At 36.6% G+C, this 21,056-nt stretch overlaps 1 protein-coding gene across 2 annotated transcripts in view; it reads right to left on the bottom strand.

The window, feature by feature from the left end:
* The window catches only part of LOC149534689 (phosphatidate cytidylyltransferase family protein), a 51,729-nt gene extending 32,198 nt beyond the window's left edge, over positions 1 to 19,531 (bottom strand). The window contains exons 1-7 of one of the 2 annotated variants that reach the window (XM_089807126.1): positions 18,936 to 19,531; positions 16,695 to 16,807; positions 15,490 to 15,699; positions 15,191 to 15,295; positions 14,934 to 15,004; positions 14,748 to 14,828; positions 14,387 to 14,616 (exon numbers count right to left, since the gene is read on the bottom strand). In XM_089807126.1, coding sequence (XP_089663252.1) covers positions 14,387 to 14,616; positions 14,748 to 14,828; positions 14,934 to 15,004; positions 15,191 to 15,295; positions 15,490 to 15,699; positions 16,695 to 16,807; positions 18,936 to 19,117 — 992 coding nt within the window. In that variant the 5' untranslated portion in view covers positions 19,118 to 19,531. The remainder of the gene's footprint in view (positions 1 to 14,386; positions 14,617 to 14,747; positions 14,829 to 14,933; positions 15,005 to 15,190; positions 15,296 to 15,489; positions 15,700 to 16,694; positions 16,808 to 18,935) is intronic. The other variant, XM_089807125.1, reaches the window with a different exon arrangement.
* Between the last annotated feature and the right edge of the window lie 1,525 nt (positions 19,532 to 21,056).

The raw sequence follows: 21,056 nt of genomic DNA, 5'->3' as shown, positions 1-21,056 counted from the left end.
GGTTTCAATTGGGTTTGGAGAATTCTTGATCAGCTCATTATTCAGAGATTTTTCTTCAATGCCTTATTCTGAGATTTGGTATTCAGTGCATTATGGATCAGAGATTCATTCCAGCTAGACATTATACCCGCAGAGGACGCACATCCCCACCTGGTGATGGCGGACATGAGATACAATTTGGTACTTGTTGATGTTAGTTTTTATACCACATAACATATTAGCAATTGAATATTTGATATGGAGTATCAAACACACAATTCCTCTCTTGAAAAGTTAATACTCATGAGACATGAGAATAACTCCAATGTTCCTTACACCTGTGGATACTAACTCAGTATATCGATGTGATTTGCTAGTAATCACATAGGCGGCCTTACGTTGTTTGTTTGAGGATGACTTGGACTTTGATGGAATGATGGTGATGGTGATTTGGTGTGAATGCTAGATGATGTTGACGGAAAGGGTGATAATGATGGAGGGTGAATGGTCTTATGACTTACGCCTTTCTAACTTTCCTCTTCAAAATTCTAACTCCTAAACTACTTGCTATTCTACTCCTACTCCAATGAATGGAAGATTAGCAAATGGACGGAGATTGAATCTAATGAAAGTTAACTAGCAGCTCCACCTCCATAGATGCAATGATTCAAAGGAAAATACACTAGTTTACCACACAAGTCTTCCCGACAAGCTGCTAGGATGCTAGTGGTCTAGTATTGATCTCTATCAAACATCTACTAATGCTATCATGCAACTATTCATCTACTTTACTCTTATTTAACAACTTGAAATGCAATCCACTTTAACAACTTGAAAACTATTTGGAAGTAGAAACCATGCAACAATACCAAAGGCTCTTAATCACCATGTAAGTCACAACAATGAGAAAGAAAAGCAAATTTTGGCATTATCTTTGCAAAAAAATTCTCCGACCATTACAAATGAGAGCAAATGGCCTTATATATAGGCCGAAATGTACAACTGACAGTAGAGATAAAGAGGCAAAACCGATGATCTAGATTGAATCCTAGAAATCCTAATTAGGGTTACCACCCCATCGGCCAATGAGAAGATGCCACCTCGCCAATGGACCAATGAAAAAAGTGAAAAAGTAGCAACCAATGAGAAGGCACCAAAATGGTGGCCAATCAGAATTAGACATTTGTCCTACCCTAGAAGAAAGAGAAATTGCCACTTGGGCTTACATCAAATGATGTTCTAATATAAATCTCCCTTTTTCTTTCGTTCTTTTAGCTAAGGCAATGAACTTAGCTAGCCCTTCATTGACTTCTTCCATGGGAGGGCAAGGTGTGCGCTATATCTTGAGCTCAGCTGATTTCATCATGCTGCTTGCTGCCTGTATTGTCTTCTCATGGTCCTTCTCATACTCTTTTGCATATCCGATAAAGGTATTGAGGGAGGAAAGGGTGCCCACATGTTTCTTCTTGATAGCAACCTTTCCTAACTTGTCCAATCTCGATCCAAGCCCTATCTCATTGATGTCCTCTTCTCTGATGTCTTCAAAATCAAGTGCCACTCCAACGTCGCTCATCATGATTGAAATGGAAGTGTCGACGCCTGGGCTGTGATATGCAACTACCTTCTTTATCTCTTCGAGTGTTCTCAATCTAGTAGTCAAGGTAACAAACCAAGACTCTACCATACTCAATCCTCCATCAACCAACTTGGCCCTTTCCAAATATGTCTCTAGTAGCCCAATGAACGCATGTAGCCTGGGAATAGCTAAATCCTTGATTGGAAGGAAATCCTTCCACTCCTCTTCAAATACTCTGAATTTGTTTTTGAGAGTCACTAACGACCGGAATGTCGAAATAAAGGAAGGCAAGAAATTTCGCCCGTCTTGGATTGTATCATGGATCCAATCCCTAACTTCATGTAGCTGAGATGCTATCTCTTTTATATTGCTCCCGTTGTCTTGAGGAAGGGCTACTTGGTGTAGCTGTTGGATAGGCTGGCGACCTCTCCAGTATTTGTTCTCGGCCTCCAACTTTATGATCCTTTCATTTGCCTTCCTCAACCTTTCTCTTATTAAAACTATACCCTCCTGGATCTCATCACACTCCATGTCATTTGTGCTTCTTCCCAAATTATGCTCCACTATCTTATATTCCTAGGCCGCAATCTCATCCAATGCCTTGTTGACTGTTGGTATAGCAATCTGAACCTTTCAGTGACCATCATTGTCGCTCCTGATTACCTTTGCCACCATTTTTGCAATCTGTTTCTGGTTCTCGCTATCACCCTTCTCTATTAATCCTTGGATGTCTTCCATTGTTCAAGCAGTTACTACCTCGCCTCTTGGCATAAGCATTTGCCTTAACCATAGTGGTGCGGTGCATCTCCCCAAATCTGGATTTAGTTCGACTAACAAAGCATCACCAATGGCCTCGGGTGCCTGACTCATTTCCTCAATATCAATCGGCCCATCTTCTTCTTCATTAGTAATTGCCATGTCATCTCCACATTGGTTTTCTAAGAGAGGAGAGTACTTGGTGCTATTACTGTAACCAATTGACTCTGATTCAGAGCTTACTTCTACCACAGTCCTTTGTTCACTTGTGTTATCTTCTTGGCCTCTAGCCTCAATTATACTTTCCCTTGACGATGCTGCATGTTGTCCCTTCGCTGGAGGTTCTGAATGTTCTTTGCTTTTTTCCACCTCCAAAGCTCTCTTCTTGCTTCTAACTGTTTCTTGTTGCCGGCTACTTCCTTCACCCTTCTGTCTGATTGATTCAATTGGACCTTCTTTTGGCTTCATCTTCTCATAAGTAAGGTGTACCCTTTGACTTTGTAGTTTCCTTAACTTTCCATTATACCACGACTCGGTATGCAAATCAACTATCCTTGTGACTGCTTCCAAGGAAGGATCCTGATGATCATCCCAATCTACTTGATTCAACTCTGTTCCCTCTACCGTATCATAATCTTCTCATAGCACATCTCCATCATCTTCTAGTTGATCAAGAATATCAAGGCCTCTCCATCTAATATCTCTCATCCTGTTCACTGACAACCTTGAGAAAGCTAGCTTTCTCACATGAAAGTCATCCTTGGCATTGGCCCAAAAGCCTTCTATAGTGGGAACATGTTTAAATGTGTTTCCATGAGATACCCTAATAAGATCATTAGGATCGAATCCTTGCCTTGCGTTGTACCATCCTAGATGATACTATTCCAATTCCTTCTCCACAGCCGCAAAGGCGACACGATTGGGGCAACTATCATTGCCAATTTCGAATGAGAAGGTAATCCCTATCTTACCCTTGAGTTTCATTATTCTATCATAATGCTCAAGTTGCCTAGCCAATTCCATCAAAACTACCTTGTTAGGTGGGAATCTTGGAAGTCTCTTGGGACAAACTGTGCTTCCTGCTACACTAATGTAGGTGAATTGCGGAAATTGATTGAACCAACTCCCATATTTCTTTATCTTTGCTTCTACTTCCGATGAAAGTCTCTTAGCAGGTGTCCCTTGTAATACCCTTACTGTCTTCATGGCAAAGGCGTCACAAAATATTTTTTAATCTTTGTTGTTGTGCAAATAAAGCAGAGGATAGCATTCATGCAAAAAATATTGCCCCGGCCCACTGCCAATTTCTCCTAAGGCCTTAAGTCCCGGACTTTTATACAATCTAGCAATTAGGTAAAACATATAGGATCCCATGTAGAATTGTTTTTGGTTTGGTACGGTTCTAAGTTGCAACTCTAGATTCTCGCTTATGATCCTAGCCCAATCAAATCTTCTTTTCCCTTTTTCAATTTCATCAATAAAAAAGTAAATCCAGTTTTCGAATTGCATACCTTGAGCTAGGCCCATGATCCGGCTGAGGAGCACAATGAGATTGCCATATTCTGATTTGAAATCTACCACTATGAGCCTCGATGATCTGGTTGCTCCTTTCTTTCCCTTGTGTAGCCAATCTTGTTTTAGATGCATGAAATAAGCCTCCTAGTTATCCTAAAATGACTTGGCTGCCTGATCCATCATCACCACTGTCATGCTCTTGTACTGGGGAATGTTAAATGTTTTTGTCCGCCAATGTTGGCCAATACCCTCTTCCCTTCATCAAAAATGATGGATTTACTGATTAGACCAAACCTGGATGCGCACTCCATAACCAATTCTAGACAAAGCAAGGTAGGAGGAAAAGTTGTTGCGTGTACAATTTCACTTCTGTATATCTTCTTTGCCATGGGGGATTGTCCTTCCCTTACTCAGTCCTTTACCTATATCATATTTACTGTACCGACATTGGTATCGATTATTCGCCTCATCTTCGAGAAGAAAGTTGTTTTGGGCATCATATCCTCTTTGTCTTTCTTAGTATTTGTTCCCTTAGGGTTCTTGCTTGCACTAACATCTACCATCCGAAACACTTATTTCTGCCCCTTCATTCTAAGTGATATGGACTACCCTTATCAATCTCCAACCTTCTTTCTACCGATGGATTCTACACTTATTTCTACCTCACCAAGTCCTATCACTACACTTATCAATCTCCAATCTTCAACCTAGGGGTGGGACTACCACTTATTTCTGCCCTTTCATTACCTTAGGATGGACTACACTTACATCTCCCAACTTCATTCCTAAGATGGTCTAACTTATTTCTGCCTCTTCAAATGTCTTATCATGGATTCTGCCCTTATCAATCTCCAATCTTCAACCTAGGATGGGATGGTGAAGTGGTGGATGATGAATGCAAGAAGAATCAAGCGAAATAAAACTAGACAAGAACGAAAGAGAAAAATCCCCTTAAGGACCCCTTTCAACTCTAAATGAATTGAATTTACCTTTACCCATGGCTGGGTCTTCTTTTGAATTTTGGATCAGACCTAGGAATTTCGAGCCCCTTGCAAATCTTGATGCCCTAGCTGAAAAAATCAAAATTTTAATCCCTTGAAGTCCACCATTTGCCCAAAAAAATTAGGCCTTTGATTACAATAACCTCCTCCAAATAAAATCACCCAAACTAGAGCAGAAAACGTAGCTCCTTAGCAAAAATAGACTTTGCAAAAAACCGCCTAGTAATGAGAAGTTTCAGATCTGACCCCCTCAAGTCACCTAGGGCATAAATCACAGCCTTACTAGAAGGAGAAAAATCACCCAACAATGCAAAAATCTGCCTCCACAAAAAAATTGCCAAGGCCTGAAAATGTCCACAATTGAATGCAATCGCCTAGCAATGAAAATCTGCTCTTCCAAGAGAATTCGCCAAAGCACATAGACCTGCTCTAAGTCAAAAATTGCCAACACCATCAAGAGGAGGAATGAGAAGTGAGGAGTAAAGGGGAAAGAGCTTCCTCTTCTACCCTACTTGCTTATCCCTCCTAGCTGGCCGACTGGGACCCTGGGAGCAAAAAAATATTAATTAGAACACAAAATTGACCCCCAATTAAATGCTTAGCCCAAAATTAATTTTGCCAAGATGAAATTTACTTTTTTAAATTGCCAATTAGAACAAGATTGCAAAAATAAAGTAAATAATGCCTTGGAGATGCTAAATGTTTTCATTTAATGATGATTTAGTAATTAATACGTCATTAAAATCGGATTTTAGCTAGCCAAAAGCCATTTTTTCAATATTAAATTACCAATTTCATTGAAGGCTTAAAATTTTTCAAGGCAAATTTAGTCCATTTAATGCCAAATTTTGCAATTCAATTCAAATTGATTTTGCTAAGCAATTTTAGTTTTTTGACAAAAATAAATCATCTCTAGAGTCTAAAATCGATTTTGCAATTTGATTTCATCATCACACAATTAATTTTCTCACCGAAAAAAAATTCAAGATTTTCCAAAAAACCAAAATCTAACAAAAATTTCATTTTTTGAAAATTACTCGAGTTTATACAATTATATCCAAATTTTCAAAAAAAATTTGTCTAAGTACAAAATTTACAATTTTATCTTGCCAAGTGTTGTTTTTTGAAACTTGTTCGGAATAAGGATAAAATTAGTCGTTCTGAAAAATAAAGCTTAATACCGGGTGAAAAATAAATTTAACCTCTTCCCTCTTGACCCGAAGGTGTCCAAGAAGCAAATTTTTTTAAGACCGGAAATTTTTGGACAACTTCAAAAATGATTGCCAAGGCAATCAAAAATAATGTCCCCAAAAATTTTGGGGCGATGGGTGAAAACCTCACGTAATCTAGCATCAACCCAAAGAAATGTTCCTGAACATTTCAAGAAATAAGTAACTTAGAACAAAAATCTCAGGATGGCTTACCCAAAAACCTACTTAAAAACAAGCACTCAACAAGGGAAAGAACTTTCAAGTTGATCCTAAGCATCCTGACCATAAGTTACCCACATGTGTGCAAATGATTTATTCCCTGCTCGACGAGAACTTGATACTCTCTCAGATCCATTAAACTTAGTTATTATAATATCCTTACTTCAAAAGCAACCTGGATAGAGCCCCATTGCCAGTCAGGCATCTATAGCCTTGACGGAGTTATCACTGTGGCACCACAATCATGGTTCTACCTTTACTGATTATTTTTATAGCATCGGTAGAGATGATCGCACACCCTTGAACCAAATTTCATCTTTATTTTCACTTTGATACTGCCTTTTCTCTTTTCTCATGATATTTTCTCCTTTTTTTCTTTGCTTTTCAATCTTCTGTTTGGCTTGCAAGCAATGAAGCTTGCGAAGGGTTTGGAAGACCACAGTGGCGCTGAACCAGGTGTATGATTTTTACTAAGTCCAATTTCACTTCAAAACATCAAAAACTCAGAGCAATTTAGTGTGAGTAGAATGTTGTAACCATGCCAGAGATAACTCAAGAACCTCTATCAAGTCCAACCCAAATTTAGTACAAGTCCTACCATAGACCAACGACTAAGCACATCCTTAAATCTCTGAACCTTGTTAAATGTATTCGAGAAATGAACAAGACAGACTCCGTTTTGTTACCAAAAATGTAAAATCTACACACCTCGCCCACGAGTGATAACATAGACCCCCCTTTGCTCTTGCAAAGGCCCAAAACCAAAACTGCTTTCCAACCGAGGCAAGCTTAAAAAAATTTCAAGTCAAATGACTTGATGCAAATCAAGCTCAAGCTCCCTCACAACACCTAAACTAAACAACTAAAAGAAATCTACTCTAACCAACTTAAAGGGAACTAAATTGCTCTCTTGAACCAAATGATCCGAGACAAACCCACCCTAACTATGTACAAGACTCTAAAGGGACAACATTAACCGATCTAATACATACACTGATCTAACATGGTTTCTCAGGATGTTCAAAAGTAACAAGGTTTGGGTGATAGTTCTAAATCTCGCAAATTCATCCTTGTACTCTGAAAAAAATTTGGTCACCTCAAACTCAAACTCTAGAAAATTATATGCAAGACCAACAATTGAGACAACTCATAGGGTCCATGATTAATCCAAATACAAGTTGTTTCTCCAGAATTTCCATAATCAAAATAAAAACTTTCAAACCTTTCATCTTTAAGAGCAGGGAAAGAAACAACCTGGTGTGCTTCGGGTGGTAACTCTTGTTTAAACATCAATTGATCATCCACAACTTCAGGAGGTCGCAATTGGTGATGAAACTTCCCTCTAACATCTGCATTGAACTCATTGGTAGTCCAGGCAGGATCAATCTTGGAATCAAGCTCATGAAATATCGTCTTTGGGGGCTTGCCCCTGTGAACAATGAACCATGAATCCTTGTGAATCTCCTCAAGTGCATCCTCAAAAATCAAGGATTTTTTGATATTCTCCCTATCAAACACCTCTCCAAGTTGCTCGAACACAATATCCAACTGTAGCATCAACCCAAATTGTTCTTTATTTTCCTTTTCCATGGGAGCAACTTGATCACCACTCAACAATCCTTGCATATCCTCATCAATAGAAGCTACATAATCTAGCATGTAATTTCCCTTTGAACTCTCTTCAAGAACATCTTGCCATTCTTTATATAGACTCTCACCAAACGTAGCACCTTCAAGATTGATAGGAGAACCATCATACGCCTTTGTGAATTGCCCATCAACTTCCATTTCAAGTGGCAAAATTTCTGGAGGTTGAAGTTGATGGTGAATCATGTCACTTGCAACAACTTGATCACCTTGAAATGCTTCGAGCAATGACTCCTTTTGTATTTCTTCTATAGGATCTTCAAGCATCCCCCCAAAGAATGTGGTGGAGATAGCATCTTGTATCGGTTTATAAAAAAATTCCTCATATCTTGATTCTCTTGTGATGTCTTGTAATTCCTTGTTTAACTCACCCACTTGATTATCTTCCTCTTTAAGGATATTTGAAACTTCTTGCAACCCATCCTCAAGAGTCATCTCTCGAATTATGCATGAAGGCTCACCAAAGATTTCCTTTTCATCCACCTTTCGATGTTCCATTTGTAGTTCTTCATGTGTCTTCACCTGTTGACCTTTGCCTACCATCCTTTCTCTCTCTTGGATAAATTCAATTGTTTCCTTGATTTTCTTGTCAACCTCTCCACCTCGTGATATAATGTGTGAAGGTTCATCCACTTGGTTATCTTGAACATTAGAATTAACCATATCATCTTGATAAATCTTACCCTCTTCATTCTTTGGTGTCCAACTTAAAAGCTGAAAGAAATCTTTACCACCACCCACTGATATTTCCTCTTACCCTCTTCATTCTTTGGTGTCAATAATAGACCGAGGCCACACCTTTTGCGAATGACATGGTAGCACAATTTGCTAAGTGGGATGCTCTGCTGCAAGCATTCAAGCAAAACATGAATTTTGATAGATTCCTGATGCAAAAGTGGAACCATTCTAAAGGGAGGCCTACACCTAAGAGACAAAGGCCTTGATAGACTAATTTACATGGGATGGCCAGTATTATGACATTAGAGCACTTTGATGGCAGTGGTAGAGTAATGGCTCAAGCTTGGGTCCATAAGCTTGACACATATTTGGTATTGCAAGTCCTATGACTGAGGATGATGCAATCAAATTTGGAGTGTCGCACCTTGACGAAGTAGCCCATAACTACTATTACCATGGGTTAATCTCCTTGTGACATGATCAATTTACTTCCTATCAAGAGTTTGCTAGGCGATTGATTGAGATATTTGATTGGAAGAATTCTAAGGTTTATTTTAGAGAAATAGCTCAACTGAGACAAACTGGTGGCTTAGAGGCTTACATCAATGAGTCCCGAAGGCTCTCAGTGATGGTATATGATGTATCTAAGCCGAGGCGAATGTTGTTGTTCATGGAGGGATTGGTTGAGCCACTTTGAGGGTGGGTTAAGTCATTAGACCCATCTACTTTATTGGAGGCTATGAGGAAAGCAAGAGATCTTGAGGAATCATCTTGAAGTAAGTTTGCTTTGAAGCCTTCTGCCTCTTCACTTGTTGATGAGGAGCACCCACAAGTTACTAAGAAGGGGATATCAGCTGGAAAGATTAATGAGACTTCACAAGAGGATCTGAGGAGGAGACAACTTTGTTTTGGTGCAAGGGGCCCTTTTCTAAGTGTCACTCTTGCGCATTGAGGCCTATGGCAGCAATGGACCATTCCATGTGGGTTTACTATGATAAGTTTAAGATAAGAGTCATCACAACACCTTGATAATTTAGATGGGGATGATCAGAGTGGCAGTAGGTTATATATGGTGATGAGTACATATAGCTTCATATTTGATCCACATGTTCAAGATTTATGTCGGGTACAAAGTTTGTCTATACTTGAGTTTGATATTGGGCATGATAGTTGGGTTGGTGCAGAGAATGAAGACATACTGAGATCTACTATGGAGATGTGTTCTGGTGATACCTTATCATTAGCACAGTTATTGGGTATTGTCTTTATGATTATGTTGTTGGTTTTGACGATGTTGTTGGTATGGAGTTGGTTTATTGATGACACAGATGTCATGTGCTTCTTCCTATGGGATCTGGGTGGAGGTTGGCATTCAATATGTTACCGAATTGCTTGAAGACAAGATATCTTGGGGACGAAGGACTATAATGTCCCTATTCTTAGCAAGTTACTGCAGTTGGCTACGCCGGTTCATCATCGCAACCCTTGTGACCTGACAATGAGTTTTGAGGATCTCTGAGGTGGTCTTACTATTTATAGTAAGTCTATCTTGGGTAGTTGCCATATTTGGCAATGCAGTTGGTGGCATTGAGAGTCAGTCATCCTCTCCATTGGATTGAGCTATTTATTGATGGGGTTCATATTTATTAATTTATTGTTGAGGTTTCATTATTATAAATTACTTTATGTTACTTTATGTCATAATTTGGTGTTGTGAAGTTGAAGCTTCTTAGGTGAGAAGTGTAATGAGTAAGCCAAGTTGCACAATTGATTATAAATATGAAACCATTTGTGAGAACAAGGCATCCAATTAATTGTTATTTGCGTGATAATTTCCTCAGGGTTTTGAGACTGAGTTGTGTCCACTGCTGAGGTAACTGGCATTGATTTGATTGCAATCTGAATATTGATTTCTTCTCATACTGTGTTGACTGTAGCTGAGAAGAGTTCTATTGCTGAGAATTGTGAGTGGGAATTCTGAAATTTGGTATTTGCATTTTCTGGGAATTGACTGAAACTTCCATCCTGTCGCTACTGTAATTTAGAAGACACTGAATTTTGCTGGAGATACCTCTCTTTTGCAACTGCATTTGGGAATCAATCATACCTGGATTTTATCATTACTGATTTGGGCATCAGGCTTTAAGGCTTCAGCATGGGTTTGTATCTCTGCAATTTGGTGTGAATCATCTGCATTTCAATGCTGTTGATCCTGCTATCTGCATGGTGATTTGACTGCAATCTGGGCGTTGAACAACCTGGATTTTGGACACCATTTCTCTTACCATAGTCCTCAGTTCTTAGGCAGCGAAAGTCGGTAATTAAGGGCAGCATTTACAATCCCATATCGCCTAGACTGAACATGCAGGGTCCTGGTTGATTTGCCCACATGGTTGGCCTGTTTCCCTCCAGCCTGGGATGTGATTGTGTGCAGCGGCTAAGAGGTTTCTGTGACCATTGTTGGCAACAGCCATTTCTGAAGATTGTGAGGTTGCATTTGGGGTATTTGAAGGTGAACTGTTGTCATTCTAGTCCACGCAAAGACGTGCATATTTATCCCGCTGCAAATGCACGTGGAATATACCAGGTTCCTCTCCATTAAATTATAGTTATTATTTCTGCTGAAGAAATCATTGAATATCATTAAAAAATTGCTAGTTGGCTCAAGACTTTGAAATTCATATTGTTTCACTGACTAATAGGATTGTATTTCAGTAGACATTTATTGCATAGGACTGCTAAGTTGCCAGTTCGGGTTCGGTTCCAAATTCAGAGTTTGAGAACCGGTTCGCAAGTTCGTCAAAATTTTGGAAAGGGGTTTGGGTTCGTTAGTACAAAAACATATAAATACTATAAAAATATATAAATACATATTTATGAAGCATGAATTAAAATTAGAATGTAACATAGTAGCATAAACAGTAACACATTTAAACTACAAAAACACCATAAACAGTTAAACTTGTAATCATAGTGATCATACCATTATATAGTTCAATCAACTTCAACATCAAAGATTCAAAAAAATTGACAAAATATCCTGTTTGGAAACATAAAATGACAATGAGAGGCCACCAAAAGCAATTCATAACAACTTTTAGGGTTGTGGACGCCAAAAAACATTTTATTTTTGCCCAGAAAACACTTTCCAGCCATCCGAGGGGCCCAGTTCGCTGTGGGTTCGAACTGGGTTCAAACTTTTTGGTGTTGGTTTGCCCAGGTTCAAACTTGCAGGGCAAAAACAGTACCCTGGTTGACTCAAGTCTGAACTGGACCAGAACTGGAATTTAATATAAGAGCAATAATTGAAAGCTGGAAATTGCTCAGTATGCTTTGTTTTCATACTGGATTATGCAAATTTAGTTGAATAAGTATGGAAAGGAATAACTTGCAGAGTTTCACTTGCCGGATTAATATATAATTTGTGATAATAGACATAATCAGTTGTGAGTAGTTTACTTGCATATTCCAGTAATGTGTTTGAAATTTAGTAGAGTGAGCCAATTGGGCTCATCACACAATATCATTTTTTGAACCACGCCAAGTGTTTCACCATTTTGTTGGTTAGAATTTCTGGCACTGTAGATTTGTTTCTGATTGCAATGGGTTCTTTTTATCACAAAGTTTTTTCCTACAAATGTTTCTAAATAGACTGTGGCTTGCACTTTTTTACCAAAATCATGGGTTTGCATGATTTTTTCACGCAAAAATCTTGGGTTCGTTCTCTGCTAGAGGTTTTTCTGATTTTTGTCTACAAAAGAACCATGGAAAGGTTTTACAAGATTCTTTCCAAAATATTCATGGTGAATTTTCTCCAGATTTCTAAATTTATACAATTTTACCATTTTTCCACAAGCAGAGATTTTTGTTGATTTTTTTTACCAAATTATGTAATTTCAACATCACATTGATAATTTTCTACAATATCATGGTGCTATTTTATAGAAGCATTTTTTTGACATTTTCTGGATAAAATCGTGGTTTTTTGCAGCTTGTCTTGAATCACCCAAGAGTTTCTAGGGAAAATTGTGTTCTATAAAAGTTTTTGACAATTTTGTGGATGTTGCTGCTTTTGACGATTTTTGGCAAAGTTGTTTATAAAATTGTTTAGTTCTTTTAAGCTGATCTCTATGTCTCTGGATAAAGGGAGGGATAGCATCATGTTGGAAGGATTATGGTAAACTTGCTACACCTAGGAGAGTCTCAGCAGCAGGTTCATGTCACTGAGCCTTCTAGAGAGAAGGGGCAACCTTCTATGTAATCATTGCCAAATGACCTGTAGATTGTGTCAAGTCTTATATAGGATAATTAGAAGGATGACCATTAAGGGGTATTGAAAATTATGCAATATTTATATAACAATCATCTTAATCAGTATTTAGAAACTTCATTTAATGTCTTTCATCTTTAGTTAGTTTTAGGATGTTTCCTTTCTGTCTTTCCTTTATTCTCGATTGTTTCTGTTATGGAAAGATTGTCTCGTATTCTTCTTTTAAGTAGCCTTTGTCTCCTTTGCTTAATATTGAATATGAATTGATTCTCATTTCAGTTAGACTATTGTGTTACCATCACATCTTTTGCAAGTGATGATAAGGTTGATTACAAAACTACAAAAGCTGCAAATAAGCTTTTACAAACATATGCACTCATAAGTGATCCAAGTCCTCCTAAACAAATCAACTCTCTATAGATCAATGGACACATTGCATGCAACTGCAGAATAATAAGTGGAAAATTGAAAATTCTAAGCAGCTTGCACTTCTTTGTATCATTGTCCTTTCAAAGAAACTTCACAACCATAATATAGAAGCACAGGATTCTTGTTGGTGTGCCCATTTAACCGTGACTATTAATTAATTTATTGAAATTGTGTCATGTGAAAAATCAAACTGCTTTCCCTTAGCTCCCAATCATGTTTTCTTTTTGTCTAAGGCCTCTAAATTTTGTCCCAAGCCTTTACATTTGTATCCATTGTATATTCCAGTCGCACCGGTCTACTTTTGGTCATCTGTGGACATTGATATATTTTATTTCTCTAGTGTTGGTTGAGTACAACAAAGGTGGATAGGACTGTCAAAAGATTGCTGTGTTAAAAACAGGGTACAGACCAAGCTAAGCTGTAATATTGAGCTGAAAGGTGCAGCTCGTACTTGCTTAGGCATGATGTAGAGCCCATACCAAAGTGCATGAAGGATGTGGCAAGGACATGTGGATCGTTCCATTTTACAAATGTAACCAGATCCAATCAACAACCTAAAACATGCAAGTCTGTGGCGTTTTGTCATGGCACTACTTGTCCTTAGTTTCTAAATTCTAGAAGATGGGTCGCACCTGTTTCTGTATGTGTTGATTCTAACCTAACTTAATGCTTTGAATGTTTACAAATATTAGAAAATGTGTGTCACCCTTTGGTCACAATAACACTAATTTCATTTCCATTCTTTTAAAATAGAAAATGAGAGTTAACGTCTCTGTGTCTAGCTATACAAAAATGGAAGTCCAAAAAATTCAGATGTGAATTGTTTCATTTTCATTACAAAGTCAACCATATAGACGATAGAAAGGAACTCCAGTCCCTGATTGAGAAGAATGATGTTTTCAGATTCACACAAAGGAAAATTCAAATGGGCAATTAGATAATTACCAATAACTTCTCAAAAAACAATATAACTCCCAAGTACACAAGTTAATAAAAGATTGATACCCAATAACATACAGTTCAACAAGCGCATTTCATTCTTTCATATGCTTACTTGTCCAGAAAACTTTGAAATTGTAAAAGCCAGTAATGAGATTTAGCTTACCACAGAAAAGGGTGCATTTTAAAATCTTTGATATGATATAACCACTGTGGTGTAATCCCGATCAATGTTATCCCAAGAGCCACATAGAAAACAATAGATGTCTGAAATTTATCTGAGATTCTTTCATTATTTCTTGAAGCTAGAGTCTTGCTTAGGTTGATGCAACGGATCCAAATAGGGAGGACAGAGTTATAAGCCACTGACATCAGTAGAAGACTACCGAGAAAAGCCTGCATAGAGAAGAGCTACTGAAAAATCATTCACTGGCTTTCGTAAGAAAATGTGTGACAAATTATAAAGGTAATTATTAAATTGTCAAACCTAGACTCTTGCAGTTATTTCAAGAGTTCGGGATGAAAACCTGTATGATCATACCAATCTCATCTCCTTTTTCATTAAGTCCTCCAACAAATCGATTTGATAATGGAGCATACATCTTAGCCTGTAAAAGCAATAGACTTCTGCCTTTTAGTTATTTTCAGAAATTAGATTCCAACAAATATGCCATTAATGAATTCAACAAACTTCACATTACTGAAACACAAACCTTAGAAAGGATACAAGCTAACACATCAGACAAATAAAGAACTAACCCACTGGTAACCAACAGTGTTTCACCTGGAAACAATGAGAATTACATTTCACAATTGCACTATATATATGAGTTGTAATATGAAAAATAATATAAAACTAAAATTGAGAAACAAGATGGTTGTATATGTAGGTCCAGTACTTGGAAAACATCTGACCTCCAAAAAACCCAGATAAACATTAAAATTCATGAAAGCTAGCCATGTGACAGACCTATGGAAGCACAGAAAGGGAATTTATGAATTATGTACTGCAGTGCGATTCCAGACATCGAGGCATGTAGCAAGAGCCATACAATTCCCATGGATATGAAAAGCCCTGCAAGAAAAATTCCCTCCAGACCTCATTGCTAAGTTATCGACCAGTCCAAAAGCATCAAGTAATCAACTTAAAGATAAAAGTTCAAAAATTTGATTTTTCCATGTATTATAAGCTAAAACAAACACAAGCAATTAAGCGAAGTCTTCAATGTGAGGAACAAGTACAAAAGGAGAGTTTACCAAGCTACTAACCAGACTCTGAGCTTCTCATCAATGAAAAGGAAAATTGTAAACCAAAAGCAACCATAAAAGCAATGCTAATGACAGAAACTTGCATCCTCTTCGCCAAAGAACGGTGATTTCCTCCTCCACTGGAATACCATAGAACAAAAACAAGGAAAGAAAGCACACCCAAGCTGCATGCACAAGAAGCCCAAAAATGCAGCCTCAAAGTTTCCAATGCTGTCATAAAACATAAAATTGTCAGTAACGTAAAATATGATTATACTGTTAGATACTAACACCTTAGCGTATCACAAACTGTCCACTGCAAAAAAATTGGTTTTTTTCAATTTTGATCAGATAAATCTCATAATATATTATAGTTAAGTTAAAGCTTACCCAGATAATGTTATTTCTTAAACATACTAAATCCATTTTTTAACTTTGACTAAATAAAGCTCAAAGATTATCTTCCGGATATTTTCTAAGATGCAACAATGAGTTTGACTCAAAAACTACACTCTTGAATCCCGATAGCAATATCACAAATTGACTTGCTATGGAAAATAGCTCCTACTTATCAATTGATGAGTAAAAAGGGGCTCTATAATGATTGGTTCGTAAGGCACACCACTTGCTAAAGGTTTTGCAAATGTGGTCGCAAGCTAAGTGGGCTTAACCTTGGAGGAAACGCCAAGGTTAAAGTTGCTTGAGCTGGAATAGTACTGGTATAGGTGACCTCTCGGGAAGGCCCAATGCTTTGTCTCCATAAGCATCACCTAGATGCATTACAAATTCTTCACTATGTAAATTTTGTGTCAAACAATACTCCTTGACAAGAAAAAATGAAGTACGTGATATGCACAAAGAACTAACTATATTATCTCCATTGTCCATTAACCAGAGACCTGTGGTGTGGCAGCAAGGTTCTGAACTTATCAGCACAATGGCCTCAATCAAATTCCAGCATGGATGGTAATGTAGCTCATTCTGAACATGACATTAGGCTTTTGGCGATTCCCCAATAAATAAGACAATAAGAAACAAACATAATTGGCATAGAAGTTATGATCATTTCCATTCCCATGAGGAACGTTAGGATTTTATGATAACACACATTCAGTGTAATAACTAAGAGGCTACTTTATCCACCAAAAACGTTTGAGCCACATCAACTACGTCATTTTTACAAGAAATACCCATTTCTAAGGCATTCCTTTACAAAACAAGCCTACCTGGACTCTCACTCCCATGTGCAAGAATTCTCCGTTGTAACTGAATCAATCGTGACAACATAACTGTGGGAAGGGTCACAGCTCCCAAGAAAATTCCCGATGAAGAACCTGGCCTGAAACAAGAGAGAGACAAAAAACTACATCAAGTCCAGGGTCAGGAAAGAACTACAGACCCTTTTCTGAAAAGTCAAAAAATTGTTCACAAAAATTTCCAAAAAAAGATTTATCAACGATGAAAAATGTTAAAGAAACACAAATTTTTATTAGTGTAGAACAACAGGAAAACCTTTCAATTTTGAAAAACTTAGTATACAGGCATTTTGTGCAAATATTTTAGAACAATCTCTAGTTTTAAAAATGTAACTCGTAAATTTTGGCTAATCTATTAGCTTTCTGGACATTTATAAAAACAAGGCTGGCATTTTTTTGAGCCATGGAATGAGAGCCTGACTTCTAATGGTATGGGGACTGCAAGTGATGGGGGTGGGGGGGTTTTATAATGAGATGCCAATTTCCTTTTGACAATTTTGTGGATGGTTATATATATCTAGGGAAAATTTAAAATGTGTAAGAAAATTTGAAATATTCACATGAAAACATTGATAAAGCATGCATATATACATTATAGACACTTAACATATAATATTTATGTTCAGAACTCATTGTCAGTGACTCGATGCTCAATATGCATTCAGAATTCGGAATTCATTTTTGAAACACTATTAATAACTAACAATTAGTGATTGATCCCACTAAATTTTAAGCATGTCAAATTCAACAATGGTGTGCAGCATTCCTCTGGTAAAAATAGCTTACAGCTATATTCTCTTATTCCACAGTTTAAAGCTTTCACTCCACAACTTTCCGCCTTGTCTTACATGCTGTGTGCTTTCATTCTACAGCTATAAATATAAATTTAAAATATTTGTGTTCAGAATTCATTGTCAGTGACTCAATGCTCAATATGCATTCAGAAATCAGAATTCATTTTCAAAACATTATTAATAATAATAACTAATAATTAGGAAGTGATCCCACTCAACTTTAAGCATGTCAAATTCAACAACGGTGTGCAGGATTCCTCTGGCAAAAATAGCTTACAGCTATATTCTCTTATTCCACAGTTTTAAACTTTCACTCTACAAATTTCCGCTTTGTCCTTCAAGCTGTGTGCCATTCTACAGCCGTATGCGATCATACTTTTGTTCATTCTACAGCTATATGCAATTGCATGTTTTCCTATTGTTGGAAAAGACTTATAGTTGTATACTCTTATTCTCAAGTCGTATGCTTCCGTTCTATGGAGAGTAATCACACTCTAATTCCATATTACAGTTGGCATGCTCATTCTATTGATGTAGATAGATAGATAAAAATTTTAACGTCCACGAGGCTAAAAATAGCCTATGGGACAGCAAGACAACTCAAGCAGACTTAAGTAGCGCTGTTCGCCTCTTGTGTAGACTAATGATGAGCCCCCTCAATTGCTCAATGTACTCTTCGTTGAACAGGTTATGCCAAGAACTGTCACATATAGTATCCGCAAACTTATCCCTGCTATCCTTGTAGGCCTCACATTGTCAATACTAGTAAAGCAAATATTTTCTTTCCTTAATTTAAAAGAGTTTTTAGAAAAATGGCTGTTGGGCACATCTAGCCATCCCGAAGACAGCAGGATATCCCAAAGATCCTCTAACCGTACCAGGGTTGCCTGTACGCTCCCAGCACGAAGTAGTGTCGTGTCTGAGATTCTGGGATGTTTCTGGCAAAAATCTACAGATTAGGAACACCTGAAGGACATCCCCACGCCATCCATGTATCCTTGGGATATCCCCACTTAACTTTATTCACTCAAGCTAAACTTAGGTGCTTTTTATCTTTTATTTGTTTGGACTGATGACTTAATTGAGCTAATCTTTCATTTTCTGAGCTAATTAGATGAGATTTATTTTGCCTTCTATAAAGTAAGTTATTCATTCATTGTAAACTATCCAATTTCAGTATAGATTAATCTACATATTAGATTCCTCTTTAGATCAATTCTCTCTCACGGTCGCATAGCGTTAATCATACTATGTCAGATGTCTTTACATGAATTGAATGGCATCCCATGCTGAAGGGAGTTGAATTAAGTATACCAGAATTGCATTTCTTACATATTTTAACATGTTGTGGATAATTTTTTGCAGTCAGCAATAAGCTCAAAGAGAATTTTACTGTAAGTATGAAAAATATAGTTACCTAGGATTAAGGCGCTGGATTTTAAATTGATGGACAGCTTGTTCTGCTTTATGCTGGACGAACAAAGCAGCGGCACATAAAGAAAGGAGTCCTGCACACTCGCATGAGAGAAGACGAGGAACCACCGAAACCACCCTCGTAATGACCATTGCCACAACAATTGACTCCCCTCGGCTCCCCATCTTCGATTTTTACCCGTTTCGATTTTTCGGTAGGTCGATCTGATTTTTTTTCAAGGAATTGTGTGGATGTTAGCCATGTTTGTCGCAGACAATGGACAAAATATTGGAAACGTACACGGAAGGGAATTGGTGCAAAATTGGGATTATTATTGGAAGCAGATTTTAAAAATTAGGATGTTGGGTTCTCTTAGTTTCGCTGTCATACGGTGGGCATCCTCAAATAGTCGCGTTCATTACGCCACCGGGCAGGTATATCCTCCAGAAGGGCGAACAAAGTATTGTTTTGACCAGGTGGCTATGCAACATACTTTCCCGTTAAGTTGTTTACCGTGCTGCTTCCGAGGGTTCCCGATATTTTTCTTCTAAACTATGCCGGTTTTTAATCGTGGACACCGTTGACAGGTTCTCACGGGTATTTTTCATAGCCAAATCTACCACCTGCCTATTGCGGAAAAAGTTGACTGTGGATTAAATTTTTTATCATGCGGTACACCATCGAATGATAGCAAGGGTTAAAAAAAAAATTATTTTTTATTTTTGTTTTAATTTGTTATTATTAGTCTTTGTAGTAGGCTAAGTACTAATGTATAAGTTTTTTGGAATTGTTAAAAAATGATTATATAGTCTTAGGTGCAATGGTTGTGCCATAATAATATATATTCTATGATTTGTTATAGGAAAAATAAGGAAAGTGAATTTTTAATTTTAGTAGGGAAGCTTGAATATGTTCAAACATCTCCCAATAAGATAACATTGAGACATCTTCTTGAGGTATTCTCTCAAATAGTTCATGTGCCTTGTTTATGCTTCCACATTCATCGTGCATATATACCAAGGCAATCCTAATTGTAGCGTCTCAATATAAATCCACCTTCACTTTATGCTTTGATGGGTTTATGCTTAAATCTAAGTGGTGCATGTTATACATACATGTCATAGCAATCAAGCATGCCATCACACTTGCAATACACAACATAATCACCACCACTAAAACAATCACATCTAGGAAGTGTTTTGTATACTAATTTAAACATTTAAGGCAAAATAAATCACAAATTTCCCAAAAAAAAAAAATCACAAATCTTAGAGATATTCCATTGTAGTCAAAACAAATCATAAATTCTCATTTTTTTTACTAAAACCTAGTATTAAATTTTACATGTCTTTTGGCATTTTGCATTTGATTTAAAACTTATAAGATTATTAAAATTGATCAAATAGTAGGATAGGATAAACTCTTCAAAGTAAATTTGATTAGCACATAAATATTTTTAAATAAAAGTTTTGTTATAATTTATTTTTGTTACTATAAATATAACTTTGTAAATTGGATTAGTATATATATTTTTAATATAAGTTGTAAAATATCAAGTTTTCAACTTTATTTTGAATTTGAAAAAATAATCTAATTTTTCATTAATATTTAGATCACAATTTGTTATCCATCATCATGATAAAAGGATAACAAATCATTTAAATTTTTCAAACTTTGTATGCATAATTTTAAAGAAAACATAAATTTAGATTTAAAATGTTTCTTGAATAATATGTTTTCAAATTACTTGATTTAAAAAATGACTTCTATGTATATATAGTATTGTTAATTTTTAAAAATATATCAAGAGAAAAAAAAAAAAAAAAACAAGTTTAATAGGTTCATTTCAAATGATAGAATATTTGTCCATAAAATGACAAGTATAATATTTTAACCTTGATAAATCGAAATATAAACATGAAAACATAAATCTGAATTTAAATTATTATTTTTTGAATAATAAGTTTTCAAATTACTTGATTTAGAAAATGACTTCAAAATACATATATGGATTAATTTAGAAAATGACTTCAAAATACATATATGACATTAATTTTAAAAATATAGCATAAAGATTAAAAAATGTAAAATGAGTTTAATAAGTTCACTTCAAATGAAAAAAAT

The sequence above is a fragment of the Cupressus sempervirens genome, chromosome 10, assembly GCF_028749045.1.
Source record: "Cupressus sempervirens isolate cs-2001-9-10 chromosome 10, ASM2874904v1, whole genome shotgun sequence".
Taxonomy (NCBI): Eukaryota; Viridiplantae; Streptophyta; class Pinopsida; order Cupressales; family Cupressaceae; genus Cupressus; species Cupressus sempervirens.
Note: the sequence above shows the minus strand (reverse complement) of the source record. Positions and strands in the feature narration are given on the sequence as shown.